Below are 20,721 nucleotides of genomic sequence, written 5' to 3'. Positions count from 1 at the left end.
GGGGGGGGGTGGGAGGGGGTTCAGTCACCTTTCGCGCCCGCCTGGCACCAATCCGGGCGATTTTTTTTGGGGGCTGCTTTCTGGCGGGGCTGGAGCCGCCCGGCCTCGTCCCAGCGGTTTGGAAAGGGGGAGGAAACCGCAGCGCCCAGATCCTCCCCCCGCCCGGAATCCTAGGCGGCGGTGGGGAGGGGAGGGGACGGACCGCCGGCCCGAGCAAGGCTTGCAATCCCAGCTGGACGGACCCGCCCCAAGCAAGGCGAAGCCAACCGAGGAATCCCTCCCGGGCCGTCCCGAGAAAAGCGGAGGAGGGCTGGCGATCTCTACCCTTGGCCGTCGCCTCTCTCGGGAACTGGGAAAGCGGGCTCTCCTTCGAGACATAAGCTCCTCCGGGGGAGCGGTCGCGCCCGCGCCCTCCTCCGGCCAGCCCTTCCCGGGACTTGCTCCGCGGCCGGCTTTGGGCAGGCGAGAGCGAAGGGGCGGCGCTCTGCACATGCCCCGGGGGCTCCTGCGTCAGCTGGGCGGCGCTGCGCTGGCTTTCCCAAAAGGCGAATGGGACACGAGGCCAGCCCTTTCCTCTCCGGCCCTCCCTTCCCTTTTTTTTTGATTCTCCCGGCGGGGCAGCGCCGCTTCTTCCCGTCCTTCCCTCCGTCGGCAGGTAGACCTTCGCGCCCCCTTCCCCCTACCCCCACCCCCGGCCTCTGTGCCTGCGAGCCCCGACGCCCCTCGGCCTTCCCCTTCCCTCCTGACGGGGAGGGGGAGCGGATGACTCAACCCCCTCGGAGCCGCCCGCAGGACAGGCAGGCAGGGCGAGGGAGCGATGGTGGGTGGGGTGGAGGGGGGTGTCGCTAAGCCCTCGGGCAGCGGGTTGACCTCCCCGCCGGGTCTGCGCTGCTCGGAGCCATGCCAGCCACTTTGTGGGCACCGTGTGGCTGCACCCCAATTCCCCAATGGGTCTCAGCCCGCGCAGAAGTCGGGGGTGATGCAACTCCCCCCGGGAGACTCCCGGAAATCTCCGCTTAATCACTCCTGGGGATCACCGCTTGGTGCCCTTCCTGGCCACCAGCAAGAGCCTGCCAGGAACACCCCGCGGGCGGGCCGGGTGGCTCTTGCCCAACTTGCCGTCCTGGGAAGCTGGGCTGGGCCTGCTCTGACTTGCAGGCTGCCCGCTGGCTTCCTCGAATAAGCTCCCAAAGAGCCGGAGGAGTTTGCACCAAAGAGGCCAAATGATGGTTCCCAAGGGGTGGGGTGGGGGGTGCCCATAGCTCCCCCACCCCCAGCCAGTCCCTCCCCCACCCACCCCCAGCCAGTCCAGGGGGCTGTGCAACATTCCCCAGTTCCAGTCGGCTTTCCCTATTGGGGTCCAGGGAATGGAGCAGCTCCTGGGGTTCACTACCAACCTTGAAGCCTGGAGGACTTCAACTCCCGAATTCGGGCCTTCAAAGTTGCCAAGGTTGGACAGCCCCTCCACTACAGCTCCAAGGCTGCCCTGGGGTCAGAGGGGTGTGTGTGGTGTGCGCGTGGTGTGTGTGCAGCTGCCTTTCCCCCTTCAACGGAAGTGGCCGGCTTTGCCAAGGCCTCGGCACCTGCTGCCTGGGGGGTGGGGGGCTTCCAGGGAGAGGGAGGCGGTAGGGTGGGTGACTGGCCGACCCGGGACCCCTTTCTCCTTTCTCCAGGGCTGGCAGGTGGAGTTCAATGCAGGCCGGAGATCCAGAGGAGAACGACGGCCTCCAGGGCCGAGGGGCTGCAGGTCAGGCCGGGCCAAGCAGGCGGGCGGGTCTGGGGATTTGGGGGGGGGCCTCCTTTCGCGCCTCCGGTCTGAGCTCTTCCTCCGTTCCCCAGGCCAGTCCTGCTCTTTCCCCATGGCGGTCTACGAGCCCAGGCGGCTGCACTCCCAGGCCCCGCTTTTCCTGAAGGGGGTGCCCGTCGTGGCCCGGGTGGAAAGCACCGAGCGGTATACCTGTGGCACCAAGGTGAGTGAGGGGGCCGCCCCAAAGCCTCAGCCCCATCCGGGACCAGCCTTGGGCACAAAACCTGGCGGCTCTGCGGAATTCCTCCGTTTTAGGAAGTGGCTGGAGGGGCCTTTCCTCCTGGCCTCCAGGCAGAGAACCCCCGTTTCCTGCTTCAGGGGCCACAGGGAACTGGAAGGAGGTGACTGGGGGTGAGGGGTGGTGGTGGCCTTGGAGGGTCCTGGTGTCAGCCCAGCCTGGCTCTGGCCAGCCATGATGGGGCCCAGAAGGACTAGGAACGCGTCCTTGTCCCGGAGAGGTTAAGGGGGCTCTGGGGGGGAAAAAGTGCTTTTGAGTAGATCACCGGTAGGCAAAACAGCCATTTTCACAGGCACTTTAGTTGCTCTTTGGCAACACACAGAGATAGAAGGAGAGAGAGAGAGAAAGAGAGAGAGAACGAGAGGGAGAGAAAGGGAGAGAGAGAGAAAAAGAGAGAGAGAGAAAGAGAGAGAGGGAGAGGAGAGAGAGAGAGGGGAAAGAAAGAGAGAGAGGAAGAGCGGAGTAAGAGAGGAAAGAAAGAGAGGAAAAGAAAGAGAGGGGGAAGAGAGAGAAAGAGAGAGGAGAGGAGAGAAAGGGGAGAGAGAGGGAAAGAGAGAGGGAGAGGAGAGAAAGGGAGGAGAGGGAAGGGGGAGAGAGAGAGAGAGAGAGAAGGGGAAAGAAAGAGAGAGTGGAGAGAGAGAGGAAAGAAAGAGAGGAAAAGAAAGAGGGAGAAAGAGAGAGAAAGAGAGAAAGAGCGAGAGAGAAAGAGAGAGAGAGAACAAGAGGGAGAGAAAGAGAGAGAGAGAAAGAGAGAGGGGGAAAGAAAGAGAGAGGAGAGAGAGAGAGGGGGAAAGAGAGAGAGAGAGAGTGGAGAGAGAGGAGAGAGGGAGAGGAGAGAGAGAGAAGGGGGAGAGAGAGAAAGAGAAAGAGAGAGGAGAGAGGGAGAGAGAGAGAGAGAAGGGGAAAGAAAGAGAGAGAGGAGAGAGCGGAGTAAGAGAGGGAAAGAAAGAGAGGAAAAGAAAGAGAGGGGGAAAGAGAGAGGGAAAGAGAGAGAGAGGAGAGAAAGGGGAGAGAGAGGGAAAGAGAGAGGGAGAGGAGAGAAAGGGAGGAGAGAGGGAAGGGAGAGAGAGGAGAGAGAGAGAAGGGGGAAAGAAAGAGAGAGGAGAGAGTGGAGAGAGAGAGGGAAAGAAAGAGAGGAAAAGAAAGAGGGAGAAAGAGAGAGAAAGAGAGAAAGAGCGAGAGAGAAAGAGAGAGAGAGAACAAGAGGGAGAGAAAGAGAGAGAGAGAAAGAGAGAAGGGGAAAGAAAGAGAGAGGAGAGAGAGAGAAGGGGAAAGAGAGAGAGAGGAGAGAGTGGAGAGAGAGGAGAGAGAGGAGAGAGAGAGAGAGAGAAGGGGAAAGAAAGAGAGAAAGAGAAAGAGAGAGGAGAGAGGGAGAGGAGAGAGAGAGAAGGGGGAAAGAAAGAGAGAAAGAGAAAGAGAGAGGAGAGAGGGAGAGGAGAGAGAGAGAAGGGGGAAAGAAAGAGAGAGGAGAGAGGAGTAAGAGAGGGAAAGAAAGAGAGGAAAACAAAGAGGGGGAAAGAGAGAAAGAGAGAGAGAGAGAGGAGAGAGAGGGAGAACAAGAGGGAGAGAAAGAGAGAAAAGAGAGAGAAAGAGCGAGAGAAAGAGCGAGAGAGAAAGAGAGAGAAAGAGAGAGAGAAAGCGAGAGGGAAAGAAAGAGAGAGAGAGGGAAAGATAGATAGATAGATAGATAGTTTACGCTTAGTGCAAGGAAATTCCTCTTTACAGGGAGTCCTAGAATCATAGAATAACAGAGTGGGAAGGGACCTCGGAGGTCATCTAGTCCAACCCCCTCCCCGAGCAGGAGATCTGCCTAGGATCAAACTCACAGCCACAACGGAGGCCCAAATTTGCGGTTGCCAAGTGAGGCCTTTTCTTTCGCCCCACTTTGCCAGCGGCTGAGAAAACGGTCGGTGGGCGTTTTTTACATCCCGGATCCCGTCGGTCTTAAAGGAGGGGGGGGGCTGTTGCCAAGGTGGCTCTTGGGGACGACGACTCCCAGAATCCCCTGCCAGCGCAACCCATGGCCAGAGGGATTCTGGGAGGAGACCCCCGTCCTGGGGCAGCCGAAGGCCGGACGCGGCTTTGGTTGTTTCCCAGCTGCAGGAGAGAATGAATGCTCTAGGAACAGCTGCAAGGGAGGCATTGAGCCCCCAGGGGCAAGCTCAGGCCGGAAGAGCGCCAGGAGGGGACCTCTGGAGGTCTTCTAGTCCAACCCCCCGCCCAGGCAGGAAACCCTCTCCCATTTCAGAAAAAATGGCTGTCCAGGATCTTCTGGAAAGCCTCCAGGGATGGAGAAGGAAGGGAGGAAAGGGAGGGAGGGAGGGAGGATGGATGGATGGATGAAAGGAAGGAAAGGAAGAAGGAAGGGAAGGAAAGGAATGAAGGGAGGATGGATAGGAAGAAGGAAGGGAAGAGGAAGGAAGGAAGAAGGAAGGAAGGAAAGGAATGAAGGGAGGATGGATGGATAGAAGGAAGGAAGGAGGAAGGACGGGAGGGAGGATGGATGAAAGGAAGGGAAGAGGATGGATGAAAAGGAGGGAGGGAGGGAGGATGGATGGAAGGAAGGAAGGAGGAAAGAAGGGAGGGATGGATGGAAGGAAGGAAGGATGGGAGGAGGATGGATGGATGGAAGGAAGGGAAGAGGAAGGAAGGAAAGGAAGGAGGATGGATGGAAGGAAGGAAGGAAGGAGGAAGGACGGGAGGGAGGATGGATGGAAGAAGGAGGGAACAGGAAGGAAGGAAGGAAGGAAAGGAATAAAGGGAGAATGGATGGAAGGAAGGAAGAAGGAAGGAAGGAAGGAAGGATGTATGGAAGGAAGGAAAGAGGAAGGACGGGAGGGATGGATGGAAGGAAGGGAAGAGGAAGGAAGGAGGGAAGGAAAAAGGAAGGGAGGGAGGGAGGGAGGGAGGATGGAAGGAAGGAAGAAGGAAGGAAAGGAAGGGAGGGAGGAAGGAAGGGAGGGAGGATGGAGGGAAGGAAGGGAGGGATGGCTCCCCTCCGTCCCTCTCCCGGCCTCCTTCAGCCCAGCCCCCAAGCCAGAGGGCCCTCCCCCTTCAGCTCAACTCTGGCTCCCTCAAGAGCCCCCCTTCTGCCCCTCCCTCCAGAACAAAGTCACCAAACAGTCCCTGCCCGACTCTGCCCAGGGCACCAGGGCTGGGGATTCTCCCGGCTGACGGGCTGTGTGTGTGGTGTGTGTGGTGTGTGTGGGCCTGGCGGGCCCCCTCGTCCAGCTGTCCCTCCCTCCTCCCTCCCTCCCTCCCTCCCTCCCTCCCTCCCCGGCAGGTGCGGCCCAGCACGGTCTACGCCCTGCAGCTCAGCCACGGACCCTTCACCTGGAGCATGAAGAAGCTCTTCCGCCACTTCCAGGAGCTCCACCGGGACCTGATGAAGCACCGCCTGCTCCTCAGCCTCCTCCCGCTGCCCCGGTGAGACTCCCGGGGCCTCCCCTCCGGCCCCCCACCAGAGACCACGCTGAGCCCGGAGGGAGGGAGGGAGGGAGGGAGCCCCCACCTCGGCCGCTGGAAGGCCGGCGGTGGCTGGGGAATGCTGGGAGTTGGAGTCCACAGCTCTCAAGGTGGCCGAGGTTGGAGCAGGGCCAGCGGGGCCTCCTTCCCCTGACCGCCAGCCTCCCGTCCTCTGGCATCTTTCGAATGGGCCACCTGGGGGCCCCCTACGCCCGCTCCTCCCTCAGGACTCTCCTCCAGGTGGGGAGGACTTGGAGAGTTGGGAGGGGTGGGGTCTGAAGGGCCCCAGGGACTTGGTGCCAAATGTAAATCTCCCCCTCTCCCCTATTTCTCTCCCTCTTTCCCTCTCCTCCTCTCTCTCCCTTCTCTCCCTCTTCCTCTCTCCTTTCCCTCTTTCTCTGTCCGTCCCTCCTCTCTCCTCTCTGTCTCTATCTCTCCTTCTCTCTCCTCTCTCCCTCCCTCCCCCCACTCTCCTCCCTCCCCCTCTCCCTCTCTCTCCTCCCTCTCCCTTCTCTCCCTCCCTCTCTGTCTCTATCTCTCCTTCTCTCTCCCTCCCTTTCTCTCCCTCCCTCTTTCTCCCTCTCCTCCCTCCCTCCCTCTCTCTCTCCCTCTCTCTACCACTTTCTCTCCCTCACTCTCCCTCTCCCACTCTCCCTTTCTCTCCCTCCCTCTCTGTCTCTATCTCTCCTTCTCTCTCCTCCCTTTCTCTCCCTCTCTCCCTCTCCCTCCTCTCTCCCTCTCCCTCACCACTTTCTCTCCCTCCTCTCCCTCTCCCACCTCTCCCTCCCTTTCTCTCCCTCCCTCTCTGTCTCTATCTCTCCTTCTCTCTCCTCCCTTTCTCTCCCTCCCTCCCTCTCCTCCTCTCCCTCCCTCCACTTTCTCCTCTCCCTACCACTTTCTCTCCTCCCTCTCCCACACTCTCTCCTCTCCCACACTCTCTCCCTTTTCTTTCTCTCCCCTCCCTCTCTGTCTCTATCTCTCCTTCTCTCTCCTCCCTTTCTCTCCCTCCCTCTTTCTCCCTCTCCCTCCCTCCCTCCCTCTCTCTCTCTCCCTCCACTTTCTCTCCCTCACTCTCCCCTCTCCCACTCTCTCCTCCCTCTCCCTTTCTCTCCCTCCCTCTCTGTCTCTATCTCTCCTTCTCTCTCCTCCCTTTCTCTCCCTCCCTCTTTCTCCCTCTCCCTCCCTCTCTCCCTCTCCCACTCTCTCCCTCTCCCTACCACTTTCTCTCCCTCCCTCTCCCTCCCTCTCTTTCTCCCTCTCCTCCCTCTCTCCCTCCTCCCTCCCTCCCTCTCCCTTTCTCTCCCTCCCTCTCTGTCTCTATCTCTCCTTCTCCCTTTCTCTCCCTCCTCTCCCTCTCCCACACTCTCTCACTCTCTCCCTTTCTCTCCCCCTCTGTCTCTCCTTCTCTCCCTCTCTCCTCTCCCTCTTTCTCTGTCCCTCTCTCCCTCTCCTTTTATCTCCCTCCCTCTCTGTCTCTATCTCTCCTTCTCTCTCCCTCTCTCCCTTCCCTCTCCCTCCCTCTCTCCCTCCCTCTCTCCCTCTCCTTTCTCTCCCTCCTCTCTCCCTCCCTCTCCCATTCTCTCCCTCTCTCCCCCTCTCTTTCAGCTGCCTGCTTGACCGAACTCTCCCGCTGCTGTCTGCGCAATCCACGTTTCTTCCCCCTCTGCGGCGTCTTCTTCCCTCCTCTCTTGCACACAGTCGTTCTTACACGGTCTCTCTTGCACGCACGGCCGTTCTTGCAGTCTCTCTTGCAAACGCATCGGTCGTTCTTGCACGGTCTCTCTTGCAACACGGTCGTTCTTGCATCTCTTGCACTGCACGGTCGTTTCTTGACGGTCTCTCTTGCACACGCACGGTCGTTCTTGCACGGTCTCTCTTGCACACGCACGGTCGTTCTTGCACGGTCTCTCTTGCACCCGCACAGTCTCTCTTGCACATGCACGGTCGTTCTTGCACGGTCTCTCTTGCACATGCACGGTCGATCCTTCCTGGGATCCCCAGCCGATCCTCCATGCCACCCCCCCAGCCTGGTCCAGGAATCCGGCCCCTTGGCAGGAATTCTGCCTGAATCGCTTCCCGTGATTGTCACACAGAATTTTTGGCCAGCGGCTTTTAGAAGCCCCTGAACAGCCTTCCCACACCCCCAGCCGCCTCTTTTTCCGCGGTCGCTCTTTTGCACAACTTTTCACTCTTGGGGAGGCCGGAGGATGGGATGTGTTTGTGGGGGAAGCCCCCTTTTCCTGAGCAGGGAGTCCCACAGGCTAAGAGGCATCTTCCACACCTGGCTAACTTGCTTCCAGGAATTTGGGGGGGGGGGGGCTCCCGTTTCTCTTTGGGGGGGGCACTGACCCCACCAAGGCCTCTGCGGGGAGGATCTGGGCTGGCGCTTAAGCTCCTCCTCCTCCTGGAGCCCCTCCCACCCCTCTCCAACCCCCAGCCTGGCTCGGCTCTGCCTCCCCCCTGACCCACCTGGCGAGAAGAGCCCATCGGCAGCCCTGGGGGGGGGAGGCTTTGTCTGGGGTGGGGGGTCCCTTCCGGCCAGGCAAAGAGGTTGGGCTGCTGAGCCTTTGTCCCGCCCCCACCCCACAGGTTGGTCCTGCACGGCTCCTGGCCGGTTGGAAGCTCCTGGAGCTGCCCCCTTGCCCCACGGGCGACGTCTCCCGGCGCCCGTCCAGCAAGCAGGTGAGGCAGCTAGGGGTTAGGTGAGGTTAGGGGTTAGGGTTAGGGGTTGGGTTAGGGGTTGGGTTGGGTTAGGTTAGGGTTGGGTTAGGGTTGGGTTGGGTTAGGGTTAGGGTTAGGATTAGGGTTGGGTTAGGGTTAGGGTTGGGTTAGGATTAGGGTTAGGGGTTGGGTTGGGGTTGGGGTTGGGGTTGGGTTGGGTTGGGTTAGGGTTGGGTTAGGGTTGGGTTGGGTTAGGGTTAGGATTAGGGTTGGGTTGGGTTGGGTTGGGTTAGGGTTGGGTTAGGGTTAGGGGTTGGGTTAGGATTAGGGTTAGGGTTGGGTTAGGGTTAGGGTTGGGTTAGGGTTGGGTTAGGGTTGGGTTGGGTTGGGTTAGGGGTTGGGTTAGGGTTGGGTTGGGTTGGGATTAGGGTTGGGTTAGGGTTGAGTAGGGTTAGGGTTGGGTTGCGTTAGGGTTGGGTTAGGGGTTGGGTTGGGTTAGGGTTGGGTAGGGTTAGGGTTAGGGGTTGGGTTGGGTTAGGGTTAGGGTTGGGTTAGGGTTAGGGTTGGGTTAGGGTTGGGTTGGGTTAGGGTTGGGTTGGGTTAGGATTAGGGTTGGGTTGGGTTAGGAATTAGGGTTGGGTTGGGTTAGGGTTGAGTAGGGTTAGGGTTGGGTTGCGTTAGGGTTGGGTTAGGGTTGGGTTGGGTTAGGGTTGGGTTAGGGTTGTGTTGGGTTGTGTTGGGTTGGGTTAGGGTTGGGTTAGGGTTAGGGTTGTGTTGTGTTGGGTTAGGGTTGGGTTGTGTTGGGTTAGGGTTGGGTTGGGTTGGGTTAGGGTTGCGTTGGGTTGGGTTGGGTTAGGGTTGCGTTGGGTTGTGTTGGGTTGTGTTAGGATTGGGTTGGGTTAGGGTTGTGTTGTGTTGGGTTGGGTTAGGGTTGGGTTGGGTTGGTTTGGGTTGAGTTGGGTTGTGTTGGGTTAGGGTTGGGTTAGGGTTGTGTTGGGTTGTGTTGTGTTGGGTTAGGGTTGGGTTGTGTTGGGTTGGGTTAGGGTTGGGTTGGGTTAGGGTTAGGTGGGGAAAGACGCAGGGGAGGGCGGCAAGGGATGGGTGCGTCTGTCAGGTGCACCCAGGTATTGGGGAGGGGGGGCTGGCAGCTGCTGACAGTCAACTCGCCAGGGTGGGGGCAGCCAAGAGCCCCCTCCCCCCAGCCCCTCTACCTGGCTCCTTCCCCCAGAAACAGCTGGAGAGTTACCTGAACACCTTGCTGGAGATGAGTGCTTACCGGGACTACCACGCCATGGTACGGGCTCCCCTCCCCTCTCCCCAGTCTGGCCCAAGGGGCAGGGAGGGGGTCCCGTGGCTACCCTCTGCTCCTTACCCCCGCAGAGCGAGTTCCTGGACGTCAGCCGGCTCTCCTTCCTTCCGGACCTCGGCCCCAAAGGCTTGTGAGTGGCGACCTCGGCCCTTTGGCCTGGGGGAGGGGAGGGGTCTGTCAATTTCGGGCAGGGTCTGACCTCCTCCCCTCCCCTCCCCCCGCCTCCAGAGAAGGCCTGATCCTGAAGCGGTCCGGGGGCCACCGCATCCAGGGCCTGCACTGCGTGGGCCACCACCAGGTCTGCTACCGCTGGTCCAAGAGGTATGTCCCGGGGTGGCTGCATTGGGAGGGGGGGAGAGTTTGCCTTTTATTCCAGGCCCCTCCCTTCCCCCCTCCCTCCGCAGGTGGCTGGTGGTGAAGGACGCCTTCCTCCTCTACCTGAAGCCGGAGTCGGGCGTCATCTCCTGCGTGCTCCTCTTCGACCCGGCCTTCAGCGTCCAGGTGGGCAAGAAGCCCACGGAGGCCAAGTGCGGCGTCCGGGTGGACAACAGTTGCCGGTCAGTCCAGTGGGGGGGGGGGGCAAAGGGTGGGGGTCAGAGGAGAGCAGAACTGCTGGCCTGGGCCTTTCAGCCAGACGCTCTTTGCCCAGGTGGGGCAGCTTCCACTCCCGGGTGGGCAGAGGCGGCGGGGGGAGGACAGCCCGGGAGGGGAGCAGGGGGACCCAGTGTGTCCATGCACACCCCTCCCTCCTTTGCAGGTCCCTCGTCCTGAAGTGCGGCAGCTACCGGCAGGCCCGTTGGTGGGGGCAACAGATCAGGGAGCTGGCCGCCAGCAAAGGCCGTGAGCACCTGCAGCGCCATCGCCACGAGGGCTTTGCGCCTGTCCGCGAGGGGACCCCCGCCCGCTGGTGAGGAGAGGGGGACCCCCCCCCTGCCCGTTGCTGCCTTTGGTCTGGGGGCCTGGGGGAAGGGGGCAAGCACATCTGGGGCCGGGGGCCCTCTCCCACCCCTGCGTTCTGCCCCCGCCCCCGGCAGGTTTCTCAACGGCGCCGGGTACTTTGCGGCCGTGGCCGGCCAGCGCTGATGCAGGCCAGGGAAGAAATCTTCATCACGGACTGGTGGTAAGACTGGCGCCCCTTGTCCTCCCCCTTGGGCACCGCCGAGCCCAGTTCCTGCTGCTGGGGGAACTGGGGGAGGTCGAGGTCTCCAGCGCAGGCCGGAAGAGCTGCCAGAATGTGGGAAAAGGGGTTGCCCCTCCGGGATCAGGCCAATTCTGCTGCCCTCCCCCTGCCAAGCCTGCTTCCTGCCCCCTGTCCCCACCGGAGAGAAAGCATCCCCCCCCCCGGCTTCTCCCAGGCTCAGCCCCGAGGTCTACATGAGCGTCCAGCTCAGTCGGACGAGTGGAGGCTGGATCTCATCCTCAAGCACAAGGCGGTGAGTGGGACCACCACCACCACCCCGCCACGGGGGGCTGCGTGGGGAGGGCTCCCTGGCCAGCGGCTGACTCCCCTCCCCCGTTTGCAGGAGCAGGGGGTGCGTGTCTGTGTGCTGCTCTTCAAAGAGGTGGGCTTGGCCCTGGGCCTGAACAGCGACTACAGCAAGAGGGTTCTCACGCTGCTGCACCCCAACATCAAGGTCAGTGCGCCCCCAACCTCCCACGGGCAGCCCTGGAATTCGGGAGGGGGCTGCTGCCTTCTCTCCCTCCTCCCTGCCCCCGCCCAGAACCCCAGGGCCCCAACTAGCCCCCCTCCCACCCGGCCTCCGGAGCGAGCAGGGCGTGGGGGGGGGCGTTGTCCGAGCTGCGGGGGCTCCCTGGCTTCCTCTCCCCGCAGGTGATGCGCCACCCGGACCACGTCTCCTCCATCGTCTTCCTGTGGGCTCACCACGAGAAGCTGGTGGTGGTGGACCAGGCTGTGGCTTTCCTGGGGGCTGGACCTGGCCTACAGGCGCTGGGACACCCCGAGTACCGCCTGACGGACCTGGAGGGAGAGAAGGGCCAGGGGGCCAAGGTGAGCCTCCCCCTCCCTCTGCTGTTCAGGCCCTGCCTCCCTTCCCTTCCTCTTTCCTTCTTTCCTCCTTCCTTCCTTTTCTTCCCTCCCCTTCTTCCTTCTTTCCTTCCCTCCTCCCTTGCCTCCTCCCTTCCCTTCTTCCCTCCCTCCTTCTTTCCTCCCTCCTCCCTCCCTTCTTCCTTCCTTCCTCCTCCCTCCTCCTTCCTCCTCTTCCTCCTTCTTCCTCCCCTCCTCCTTCTTTCCCTCTTCCCTTCCTTCTTTCCTCCCTCCCTTGCCTCCTTCCTTCCTCCCTCCCTCCTTCTTTCCTCCCTCCTCCCTTCACTCCTTCCTCCCCTCTCTCCTTCTTTCCCTCCCTCCTTCTTTCCTCCCTCCTCCCTTCACTCCTTCCTTCCCTCTCTCCTTCTTTCCCTCCCTCCTTCTTTCCTCCCTCCTCCCTTCCTTCCTTCCTTCCCTTCCTTCCTCCCTCCCTCCTTCTTTCCTCCCTCCTCCCTTCACTCCTTCCTTCCCTCTCTCCTTCTTTCCCTCCCTCCTCCTTTCCTCCCTCCTCCCTTGCCTCCTCCCTTCCCTTCTTCCCTTCCTTCCTCCCTCCCTCCTTTTTTCCTCCCTCCTCCCTTCACTCCTTCCTCCCTCTCCCTTTCCCTCTTCCCTTCCTTCTTTCCTCCCTCCCTTGCCTCCTTCCTTCCTCCCTCCCTCCTTCTTTCCTCCCTCCTCCCTTCACTCCTTCCTCCCCTCTCTCCTTCTTTCCCTCCCTCCTTCTTTCCTCCTCCCTCCTCCCTTCCCCTCCTCCTTCCCTTCCTCCCTCCCTCCTTCTTTCCTCCCTCCTCCCTTCACTCCTTCCTTCCCTCTCTCCTTCTTTCCCTCTTCCCTTCCTTCTTTCCTCCCTCCCTTGCCTCCCCTTCCTTCCTCCCTCCCTCCCTCCTTTCCTCCCTCCTCCCTTCACTCCTTCCCCTCCCTCCTTCCCTTCCTTCTTCCCTCCCTCCTCCCTTGCCTCCTTCCTTCCCTTCTTCCCTTCCTTCCTTCCTTCCTTCCTTCCCTCTCTCCTTTCTTTCACCCCCTCCTTCCCTTCCCTTCCTTTCTTCCCTCCCTCCTCCCTTGCCTCCTTCCTTCCTTTCTTCCCTTCCTTCCTTCCTTTCCTCCCCGCCGCTCAGGCGGCTGATGCTGGGCTGACTGTCTCCCCCTCCCTCTTGTCTGCTCTGACCTGCTCTCTCTCTCCTCCCCTCTGCTGCTGGCCCCAGACCCCTCCCTCCCTCCCCCTCCTCCCTGCCTCTCCCTGACCCTCTCTTTTGCTCAGGGTGGGGCCGCAGGGTCCCGCGAGGAGGCCCCCGGGGACCTGGCCACCAACCAACTGCTCTGGCTCGGCAAGGACTACGGCAACCTCATTGCCAAGGATTGGGTGCACCTGGACAAACCCTTTGAAGGTACAGAGAGAGAGGGAGGGGGGAGGGGCAAGGGTGGGCAGGCAGAGACCCCCTTGGGGTGGGGGTGCAGGGGGGGCGGTGATATAGGCCTCCCAGCAAATGTACCCTGACTGGGTGCTGTCGCCCACAGGCTGCATGGGAAGGGTCGCTGCGCGTGGTGTCGTCTGTCCACCCAGCCACCCAGAGCAGTCCGGCTGAACCTCCCCAGCCAGTGGCAGTCCAGCTGCTCCAGCCAAGGGGGGACCCTCCCTCCCAGGTGGAGCCCAGCCCAGCCATGGCATAGGCCCCCCCTCTTGGAGAGAGGGATGGGGGGGAGCAGACCCTGAGGAAGGCCAGCCCCGCTCTGCCTCCCCCCCGTTTCCTTCCAGGGTGAGGCTGGCCTGTGCTGGGGGTCTGCCTCCCCCAGTGCTGCGCAGTGACCCCCCTCCCTCCCTCCCATGGCCCAGATTTCATCGACAGGTTCCAGACCCCTCGGATGCCGTGGCGGGACGTGGGGAGTGGCCGTTCATGGGGTGGCCGCGCGGGACGTGGCCAGGCACTTTATCCAGCGCTGGAACTTCACCAAGGTGGGCGGCCGGCAGGGCTGGGCTTGGGCCGGCCCAGAAGCTGCAAATCCAGCTCGGTGGTGGTGGTGGTGTTATAATACGTACAGAATAACCCTTGAGTAACAAGGATACGTACATGGAAACGTTTCTGAGAGTAGTTATGAATAATTATCCAGCCACACACAGCTAAATTGAGTTAAAAGTTTTACTTGAAGAACTAGCACAGTCCAATAAACGGTCCAGCTCATGTACGTTTTACAGTCCAAAGAATATCCAACTACAAAGTCTTCTTACCAGTTGCCTTTGTCCTTTCCAGTAAACAAAGATATCAAAGTAAACAAAGAATATCCAATTACAAAGTCTTCTTACCAGTTGCCTTTGTCCTTTCCAGTAAACAAAGATATCAAAGTAAACAAAGAATATCCAATTACAAAGTCTTCTTACCAGTTGCCTTTGTCCTTTCCAGTAAACAAAGATATTAAAGTAAACAAAGAATATCCAATTACAAAGTCTTCTTACCAGTTGTCTTTGTCCTTTCCAGTAAACAAAGATATCAAAGTAAACAAAGAATATCCAATTACAAAGTCTTCTTACCAGTTGCCTTTGTCCTTTCCAGTAAACCAAGATATCAAAGTAAACAAAGAATATCCAATGACAAAGTCTTCTTACCAGTTGCCTTTGTCCTTTCCAGTAAACAAAGATATCAAAGTAAACAAAGATATCCAATTACAAAGTCTTCTTACCAGTTGCCTTTGTCCTTTCCAGTAAACAAAGATATCAAAGTAAACAAAGAATATCCAATTACAAAGTCTTCTTACCAGTTGCCTTTGTCCTTTCCAGTAAACAAAGATATCAAAGTAAACAAAGAATATCCAATTACAAAGTCTTCTTACCAGTTGCCTTTGTCCTTTCCAGTAAACAAAGATATCAAAGTAAACAAAGATATCCAATTACAAAGTCTTCTTACCAGTTGCCTTTGTCCTTTCCAGTAAACCAAGATATCAAAGTAAACAAAGATATCCAATGACAAAGTCTTCTTACCAGTTGCCTTTGTCCTTTCCAGTAAACCAAGATATCAAAGTAAACAAAGAATATCCAATTACAAAGTCTTCTTACCAGTTGCCTTTGTCCTTTCCAGTAAACAAAGATATCAAAGTAAACAAAGATATCCAACTACAAAGTCTTCTTACCAGTTGCCTTTGTCCTTTCCAGTAAACCAAGCTATCAAAGTATAAGCACAGCATAAAGACAACAGATAGCAACAGAACGTCAGAGAGAGCAAGCCGTGATCTCTAGCTCCCTCTTGTGGTCATTCGCAATATAATCAACCGATCGGAATATAGTCTAAATCAATACAGTGATTTTTGTCTTAAAGCGACAAACATACATTGTTGGTTTATATATTGGCAACCCAACTCATTGGCGGACAGATTCCTAACGGGCGGCACCCGGCAAGCTGGGGTGCATCCGCACTTTGGGAGGAGGGGGGGCAGCGTTTGCGTGCTGAACAAGCAGCCCAGGAAAGCGGCTCTGGGACCACTGACTTCCCCTCCCCCCGTTTCCGCTCCCCAGACCATCAAGGCCAAGTACAAAGGCTCCGAGTACCCCTACCTGCTGCCCAAGTCCCCCCACGTCCCTCCGCAGTTCTCCTTCCTCGTTCCCGGCGCCCAGGTTGCCGATGTCCAGGTGAGAAGAGCCGGGCCAGGCCGGTGGTGGGAAAGGGACGGGGGCTGGGGGCTTTGGAGGGGAACGAGAGAGGGGCTTTGGCCTGCAGGGGGAGGCCCCCAGCCCTAGATTGGGATCCCAGTGGGGAGGGGGTGTCGGGGTCCAATCCCCCCCTCTCCTTTTGACCTGGACAACCTCTCAGGTGCTGCGCTCGGTGGACCGTTGGTCAGCCGGCCTGCACGAATGCTCCATTTACAACGCCTACCTGGACGTCATCAGGACCAGCCAGCATTACCTGTATATCGAGGTAGGAGAAAAAAAAAGGGGGACTGGCTCCTGGTGGGGGAAAGGACAGGAAGTGGGGATCCCCTCCACCCCCATTCGGCATTGCCAAGCGGCCCCCTCTGCCCTCTCTCCCCGGCAGAACCAGTTCTTCATCAGCTGCACCGACGGGCGCTCGGTGCTCAACGCCGTCGGCGATGCGGTGGTGCAGCGGATCCTGCTGGCCCACAGGTGGGCTCCGCAAGGGGGGTGGGGGAAGGAGGGGAGGTTGACGCGCCCAGGTCACAGGAGAGGCGCCATATTGGTGGAGGGAGGCCCTTTGTGGAAGTACTTCTTCACCCCCCCCCTTTACAGCCAAACGGGGGGAGGGGGTTTCCTCTTCTAAGCCCCTCCGCCGTGCCCACATTCCTGCTGCCTTCCCTGGTGGCATCCAGGTGCCCTCCCTGCCAAGGCCACTCCCTCGTGCCCCTCCAGGAGCCCCAGGGAGGCGGCTTGGCTGGGGGACGTGATTCTCTGGCCCCGTTCTGTCCAGAACCTGGGAGAAGTCAATCCGGTGAAGTTAACCCGGTGAGAAGTCAACAGTCCAGTCAACCCAAGAGAACCCCGTGTCAGTCGGCAGTGGCAGAAACCCCAGGAGTCCGGCGGCCCCTTTTTCGGCCGAGACTTTGGAGGGGAAGGCGGGGCGGTTTCGCCAGATGCGGACGCCCCCCAGTGAGGCCAACCGGGGTTCATTGGTGCTTGCAAGCGTCTCACGCAGAGCTGTACCCGCCTAACTAGCCTCTCTTTGCCCCCCCCGGCCCTTATTTCTTATTTATTTATTTATACCCCACCTTTGTTTTTTTGACAAGTAAGTCAAGGTACGGAACGCACCCAACACCTCTTCCTCTTCCTCCTTTCCCCTGTCAGGTGGGTTGGGCTGACAGCTGTTGAGGTAATTCCCCGTTAGGAGAACGAGCGCATACAGGGAGATGTATTTGAGAGGAGTGTTGGAATAGTACACAGATACACTGTAGAGTAAATGTCGGTTTTTACTTCCAGAAAGGTTTAAGCAAAGTCCAAAATAATCAGTCCAAAAGTCATTCGCAGATAAATCAGTCCGTTTTTCAATCCAGGGATAATCCAAATATCAAAGGTCCAGTGTCGAAAAACAGTTCAGTATCAGACTTACATTAAATCCAGGAATATCGGTCAGTTAGAAGAAATGGAGGAACGGCAATACTTTCCAACAGAAGGAAACAGATACTCACTGGGACACACACTCTCTTCTGAGACTAAGACTGAAACAACCCAAGGTTTCTGGCTCCATCTTATGGCCGTTGGAGGAACCACACCCCATTGCATACTCTTGCAGATAGATATAGTACTAAAATGTTGATCCTGGTTTATATATTTCTAACCCAAATACCTGTTAGGTGACTTACTAACAAGAGCAACTGGCCCAAGGTCACCTAGGCAGCTTCCCCTGCCTAAGGCGGGGTCTCTAGCCAGGTGCTTTAACCAGGAGGCCAACCTGGCTTCCGACCTCAACCTGCCAGCCCACCCCACCCCTCCGCCGCCCCCCCACCCCACAGCTTCCACCTCTGAAGGCCGGAGCCGAAAAGAGACGCTCCCAATGGTCTGTCGGTGCCCAGAATGCCACAGCAGCCACGAAGGGGACAGAGGGGACGGGGAGGGGAACACCACCTTCCTCCCTCTGTGGCCTAACATATCTGACCGCTGAGACCGGGGTGGGGTGGGGGTCTCCCTCACTGCAGTGAGAAGAAGCCCTTCCGGGTGTACGTGCTTCTCCCGCTCCTGCCCGGCTTCGAGGGGGACATCGCGCAGGGGGGCAGCAACTCCATCCAGGCCATTCTTCACTTCACCTACCGGTGAGTTTGGCTGCCCCCGGGGCTCGGGGGACCCCCCCCCAAGGCATGGCTTCCCCCCCCCCAAATAAAAATGGCGGCCAGGAGGGGTTCAGACTCCGCTTCCTGCTTTGCAGGACTCTGTGCCGCGGGAGTCGTCGATCGTCAGCCGCCTCCAGGCAGGCAGTGAGTACCAGGGCGAGGGGGCAGGGTTGACCCGTGAGGAGGAGCAGGGCCTGGGTCTCTGGTGGGAGGCGGGGGAGGGGGCCGAAGAGCTGATGCCCCCGACCTCTTCTCTCCAAAGTGGGGAGGCCTGGAGGAACTACATCTCGCTTTTGCGGCCTCCGCACCCACGGGGAGCTGCGGGCGTCCTTCTGACGGAGCTGGTCTCACGTCCACAGCAAGATGCTGATTGCGGACGACCGGCGGGTCATCATCGGTGAGTGGGGGTGGGGGTGGGGGTGGCGCTTGGGCCCAGCCCCGACTGCTTGGCGAGCCCCCTCCTGCCCCCAAAGGTTCCGCCAACATCAACGACCGAGCCTGCTGGGGAAGCGCGACAGCGAACTGGCTGTGCTGGTGGAAGACAGGGAGATGGTGCCCTCCGTGATGGGCGGGCTGGAGTTCGAGGCGGGAGGTTCGCCTCAGCCTGCGGCGGGAGTGCTTCAGGTGAGGAGGGAAGCCCTCCTCTTTGGAGGGGGAAGGGTGGGGCAGAAGAGAGCCCCGGGAGGAAGGGGGGTCACAGGAAGCTGACAGGAGGTCCTCCCCTCCAGCTGCCCCTCCCCAGGCAGCCCAGGGCCTGGACGGGATCGGGGGAGGGGAGTCCCACCCTTTCGCATCCCTGTTGCCCTGGCAGGAGCGTCTTGGGCGTCGCTCCGGAGGACGACGCGGACATTCAAGACCCCATCAGCGACCGCTTCTTCCACGACGTCTGGGGGCCCGAGCTTTAGCCAATACCAGCATTTACGAGGAGGTGGGTGCCCAAGATTTGGGGTAGGTAGAGAGAGGAGGGGCGGGGGCGGGGGAGGCAAGGATGCTGCTCCGGTCTGCACATCAGCCCTCCAGCCCTGTGGATTTCCCACCCTCCCTCTCCCTTTCTCACCCTCCCTCTCCCATTCTGTCCCTCCCTCTCCCTTTCTCACCCTCACTCTCCCATTCTCTCCCTCCTCTCTCCCATTCTCTCCCTCCCTCTCCCATTCTGTCCCTCCCTCTGTCCCTCCCTCTCCTTTCTCTCCCTCCCTCTCTCCCATTCTCTCCCTCCCACTCTCCCATTCTCTCCCTCCCTCTCCCACTCTCTCCCTCAGTCTCCCTTTCTCTCCCTCCCTCTCCCTCTCTCTCCCTCTCCCTCCCTCTCCATTTCTCTCCCTCCCTCTCCCTCTCTATCCCTCCCTCTCCCACTCTCCCTCTCCCTTTCTCACCCTCCCTCTCCCACTCCCTCCCTCTCCCACTCTCTCCCTCTCCCTCCCTCTCTGTTTCTCTCCCTCTCTCTCCCTCCCTCCCTCCCTCTCCCTTTCTCACCCTCCCTCTCCCACTCCCTCCCTCTCCCACTCTCTCCCCTCTCCCTCCCTCTCTGTTTCTCTCCCTCTCTCCCTCCCTCCCTCCCTCTCCCTTTCTCACCCTCCCTCTCTCTCCCTCCCTCTCCCTTTCTCTCCCTCCCTCTCCCTCCCTCTCCGTTTCTCTCCCTCCCTCTCCCTCTTTCCCTCCCTCTCTCCCTCCCTCTCCCTCTCTCTCCCTCCCTCTCCCCTTTCTCACCCTCCCTCTCCCTCTCTCTCCCTCCCTCTCTCCCTCCCTCTCCCTCTCTCTCTCCCTCTCTCCCTCCCTCTCCCTTTTTCACCCTCCCTCTCTCTCCCTCCCTCTCTCCCTCCCTCTCCCTTTCTTACCCACCCTCTCCCATTCTCCCTCCCTCTCCCACTCTCCCTCTCCCACTCTCCCTCCCGCTCCGTTTCTCTCTCTCCCTCACTCTCCCATTCTCTCCCTCCCTCTCCTTTTCTCACCCTCACTCTCCCACTCTCCCATTCTCTCCTCTCTCTCTCCCTCCCTCTCCCACACTCTCTCCTCTCCCACTCTCTCACTTTCCCGGGAGGCTCTGTCTGTGTCTGTGTGTGTATATGTGTGTGTGTGTGTGTTCTGGGGGGGCCGGATCTGGGTCCCTCCTTTCAGGGTCTTTTTTTTGGGGGGGGGGCTGCCAAGCAGAGCCCGCCCTGCCCCACCTGGATGCCCCTGCCGGCCGGCCGGGCGGGCCAAGCGCTAACCCTGCACCCCCCTCCATGCCTTCCCCGCGCAGGTCTTCCGCTGCCTTCCCAGCGACGCCGTCCGGTCGCACCGGGCCCTGCGCGACCACGTGGCGGTGGGATGCCTGGCCTGGCTCAACCCGGGCCGGGCACGGGAGCGGCTGCAGGCGCTGCGGGGTCTCCTGGTCGCCTTCCCGCTGGGCTTCCTGGCCGAGGAGAACCTCCTGCCACCCCTGAACTGCAAGGAGGGCATGATCCCCACCGAGGTCTGGACCTGAGCCTGAGCCGCCCACTCCGAAGACCCCAGGAAGAGCTGCCCCTTTTTAAACCGCCCGGTTCCACACGTTCAATAAACACGCATTCCGACCCTGTGTCTTTGTCCCGTGTCTGCTTTGAACGTGGGGGCTGTCTTTGTCCCGTGTCTGCTTTGAGCGTGGGGGGCGATCTTTGTCCCGTGTCTGCTTTGAATGTGGGGGCTGATCTTTATCCCGTGTCTGCTTTGAACGTGGGGCGCGTCTTTGTCCCGTGTCTGCTTTGAACGTGTGGGGGGGCGATCTTTATCCCGTGTCTGCTTTGAACGGGGGGCGATCTTTATCCCGTGTCTGCTTTGATCGGGGGGCGATCTTATCCGTGTCTGCTGAACGGGGGGCGGTCTGTCTTTGCTTTGAACGTGTTTGTCCGTGTCTGCTTTGAACGGGGGCGATCTTATCCCGTGTCTGCTTTGACGTCGATCTTTATCCCGTGTCTGCTTTGAACGTGGGGGGATCTTATCCCTGTCTCGCTTTGAACGTGGGGCGGTCGTCCCGTGTCTGCTTTGAACGTGGGGGCTGTCTTTGTCCCGTGTCTGCTTTGAACGTGGGGGCGGTCTTTGTCCGTGCTTTGAACGTGGGGGATGCGATGTTTGTCCCGTGTCTGCTTTGAACGTGGGGGTCGGTCTTTGTCCCGTGTCTGCTTTGAACGGAGGGGGGCTGCTCGGGCCGCCGAGCTTCGCGCGTCGAAAGCCACGTGCCGGCTTCTTCCGCGCCTCTTTTTCCTCCGACACGCTTCCGCCGGAAGTGGCCCGAGCGCCGCTTCCTTCCGCCATGCCGCTCCCCGGACCCAAACCCAGCGGCGGGGTTTACCGCGCATGCTCGCCTTGAGCGCGCTCTTCTTTCCCCGCCCCGAAAGAGCTCCGCCGAAGCCTTGAGTCCCCCGCCCTCTCTCCCGGGCGGCCCGCCGCCTGCGCAGTTGCGCGCCTCTCTCGCTCAGGGC

The 20,721-nt window shown here is 59.7% G+C and overlaps 1 protein-coding gene across 1 annotated transcript; it reads left to right on the top strand.

The window, feature by feature from the left end:
• The first annotated feature begins 314 nt into the window (after window positions 1-314).
• On the top strand, window positions 315-19,834 carry PLD2 (phospholipase D2). Its single transcript, XM_087948630.1, is given in 34 exon segments — window positions 315-655; window positions 1,674-1,747; window positions 1,840-1,970; window positions 5,329-5,471; window positions 8,100-8,116; window positions 8,119-8,192; window positions 9,400-9,465; window positions 9,552-9,610; window positions 9,709-9,801; window positions 9,885-10,037; window positions 10,238-10,387; window positions 10,515-10,551; window positions 10,554-10,600; window positions 10,836-10,855; window positions 10,858-10,913; window positions 11,004-11,114; window positions 11,312-11,403; window positions 11,405-11,436; window positions 11,439-11,488; window positions 12,780-12,906; window positions 13,353-13,399; window positions 13,401-13,472; window positions 15,024-15,137; window positions 15,319-15,423; window positions 15,541-15,629; window positions 17,153-17,266; window positions 17,380-17,432; window positions 17,547-17,681; window positions 17,758-17,778; window positions 17,781-17,874; window positions 17,876-17,908; window positions 18,096-18,172; window positions 18,175-18,212; window positions 19,524-19,834. Coding segments are annotated over 33 exon segments (2,730 nt in total). The 5' UTR covers window positions 315-655; window positions 1,674-1,692; the 3' UTR covers window positions 19,749-19,834.
• Window positions 19,835-20,721: the final 887 nt, after the last annotated feature.

Source organism: Notechis scutatus, unplaced genomic scaffold (genome assembly GCF_049901735.1).
Source record: "Notechis scutatus isolate UNSWTSFEM ecotype Mainland unplaced genomic scaffold, rNotScu1.2 NSCUCTG29, whole genome shotgun sequence".
In the NCBI taxonomy this organism is placed as follows: Eukaryota; Metazoa; Chordata; class Lepidosauria; order Squamata; family Elapidae; genus Notechis; species Notechis scutatus.
The sequence above is the reverse complement of the archived record's forward strand: the minus strand, read 5'-3'. Positions and strand labels throughout refer to the sequence as shown.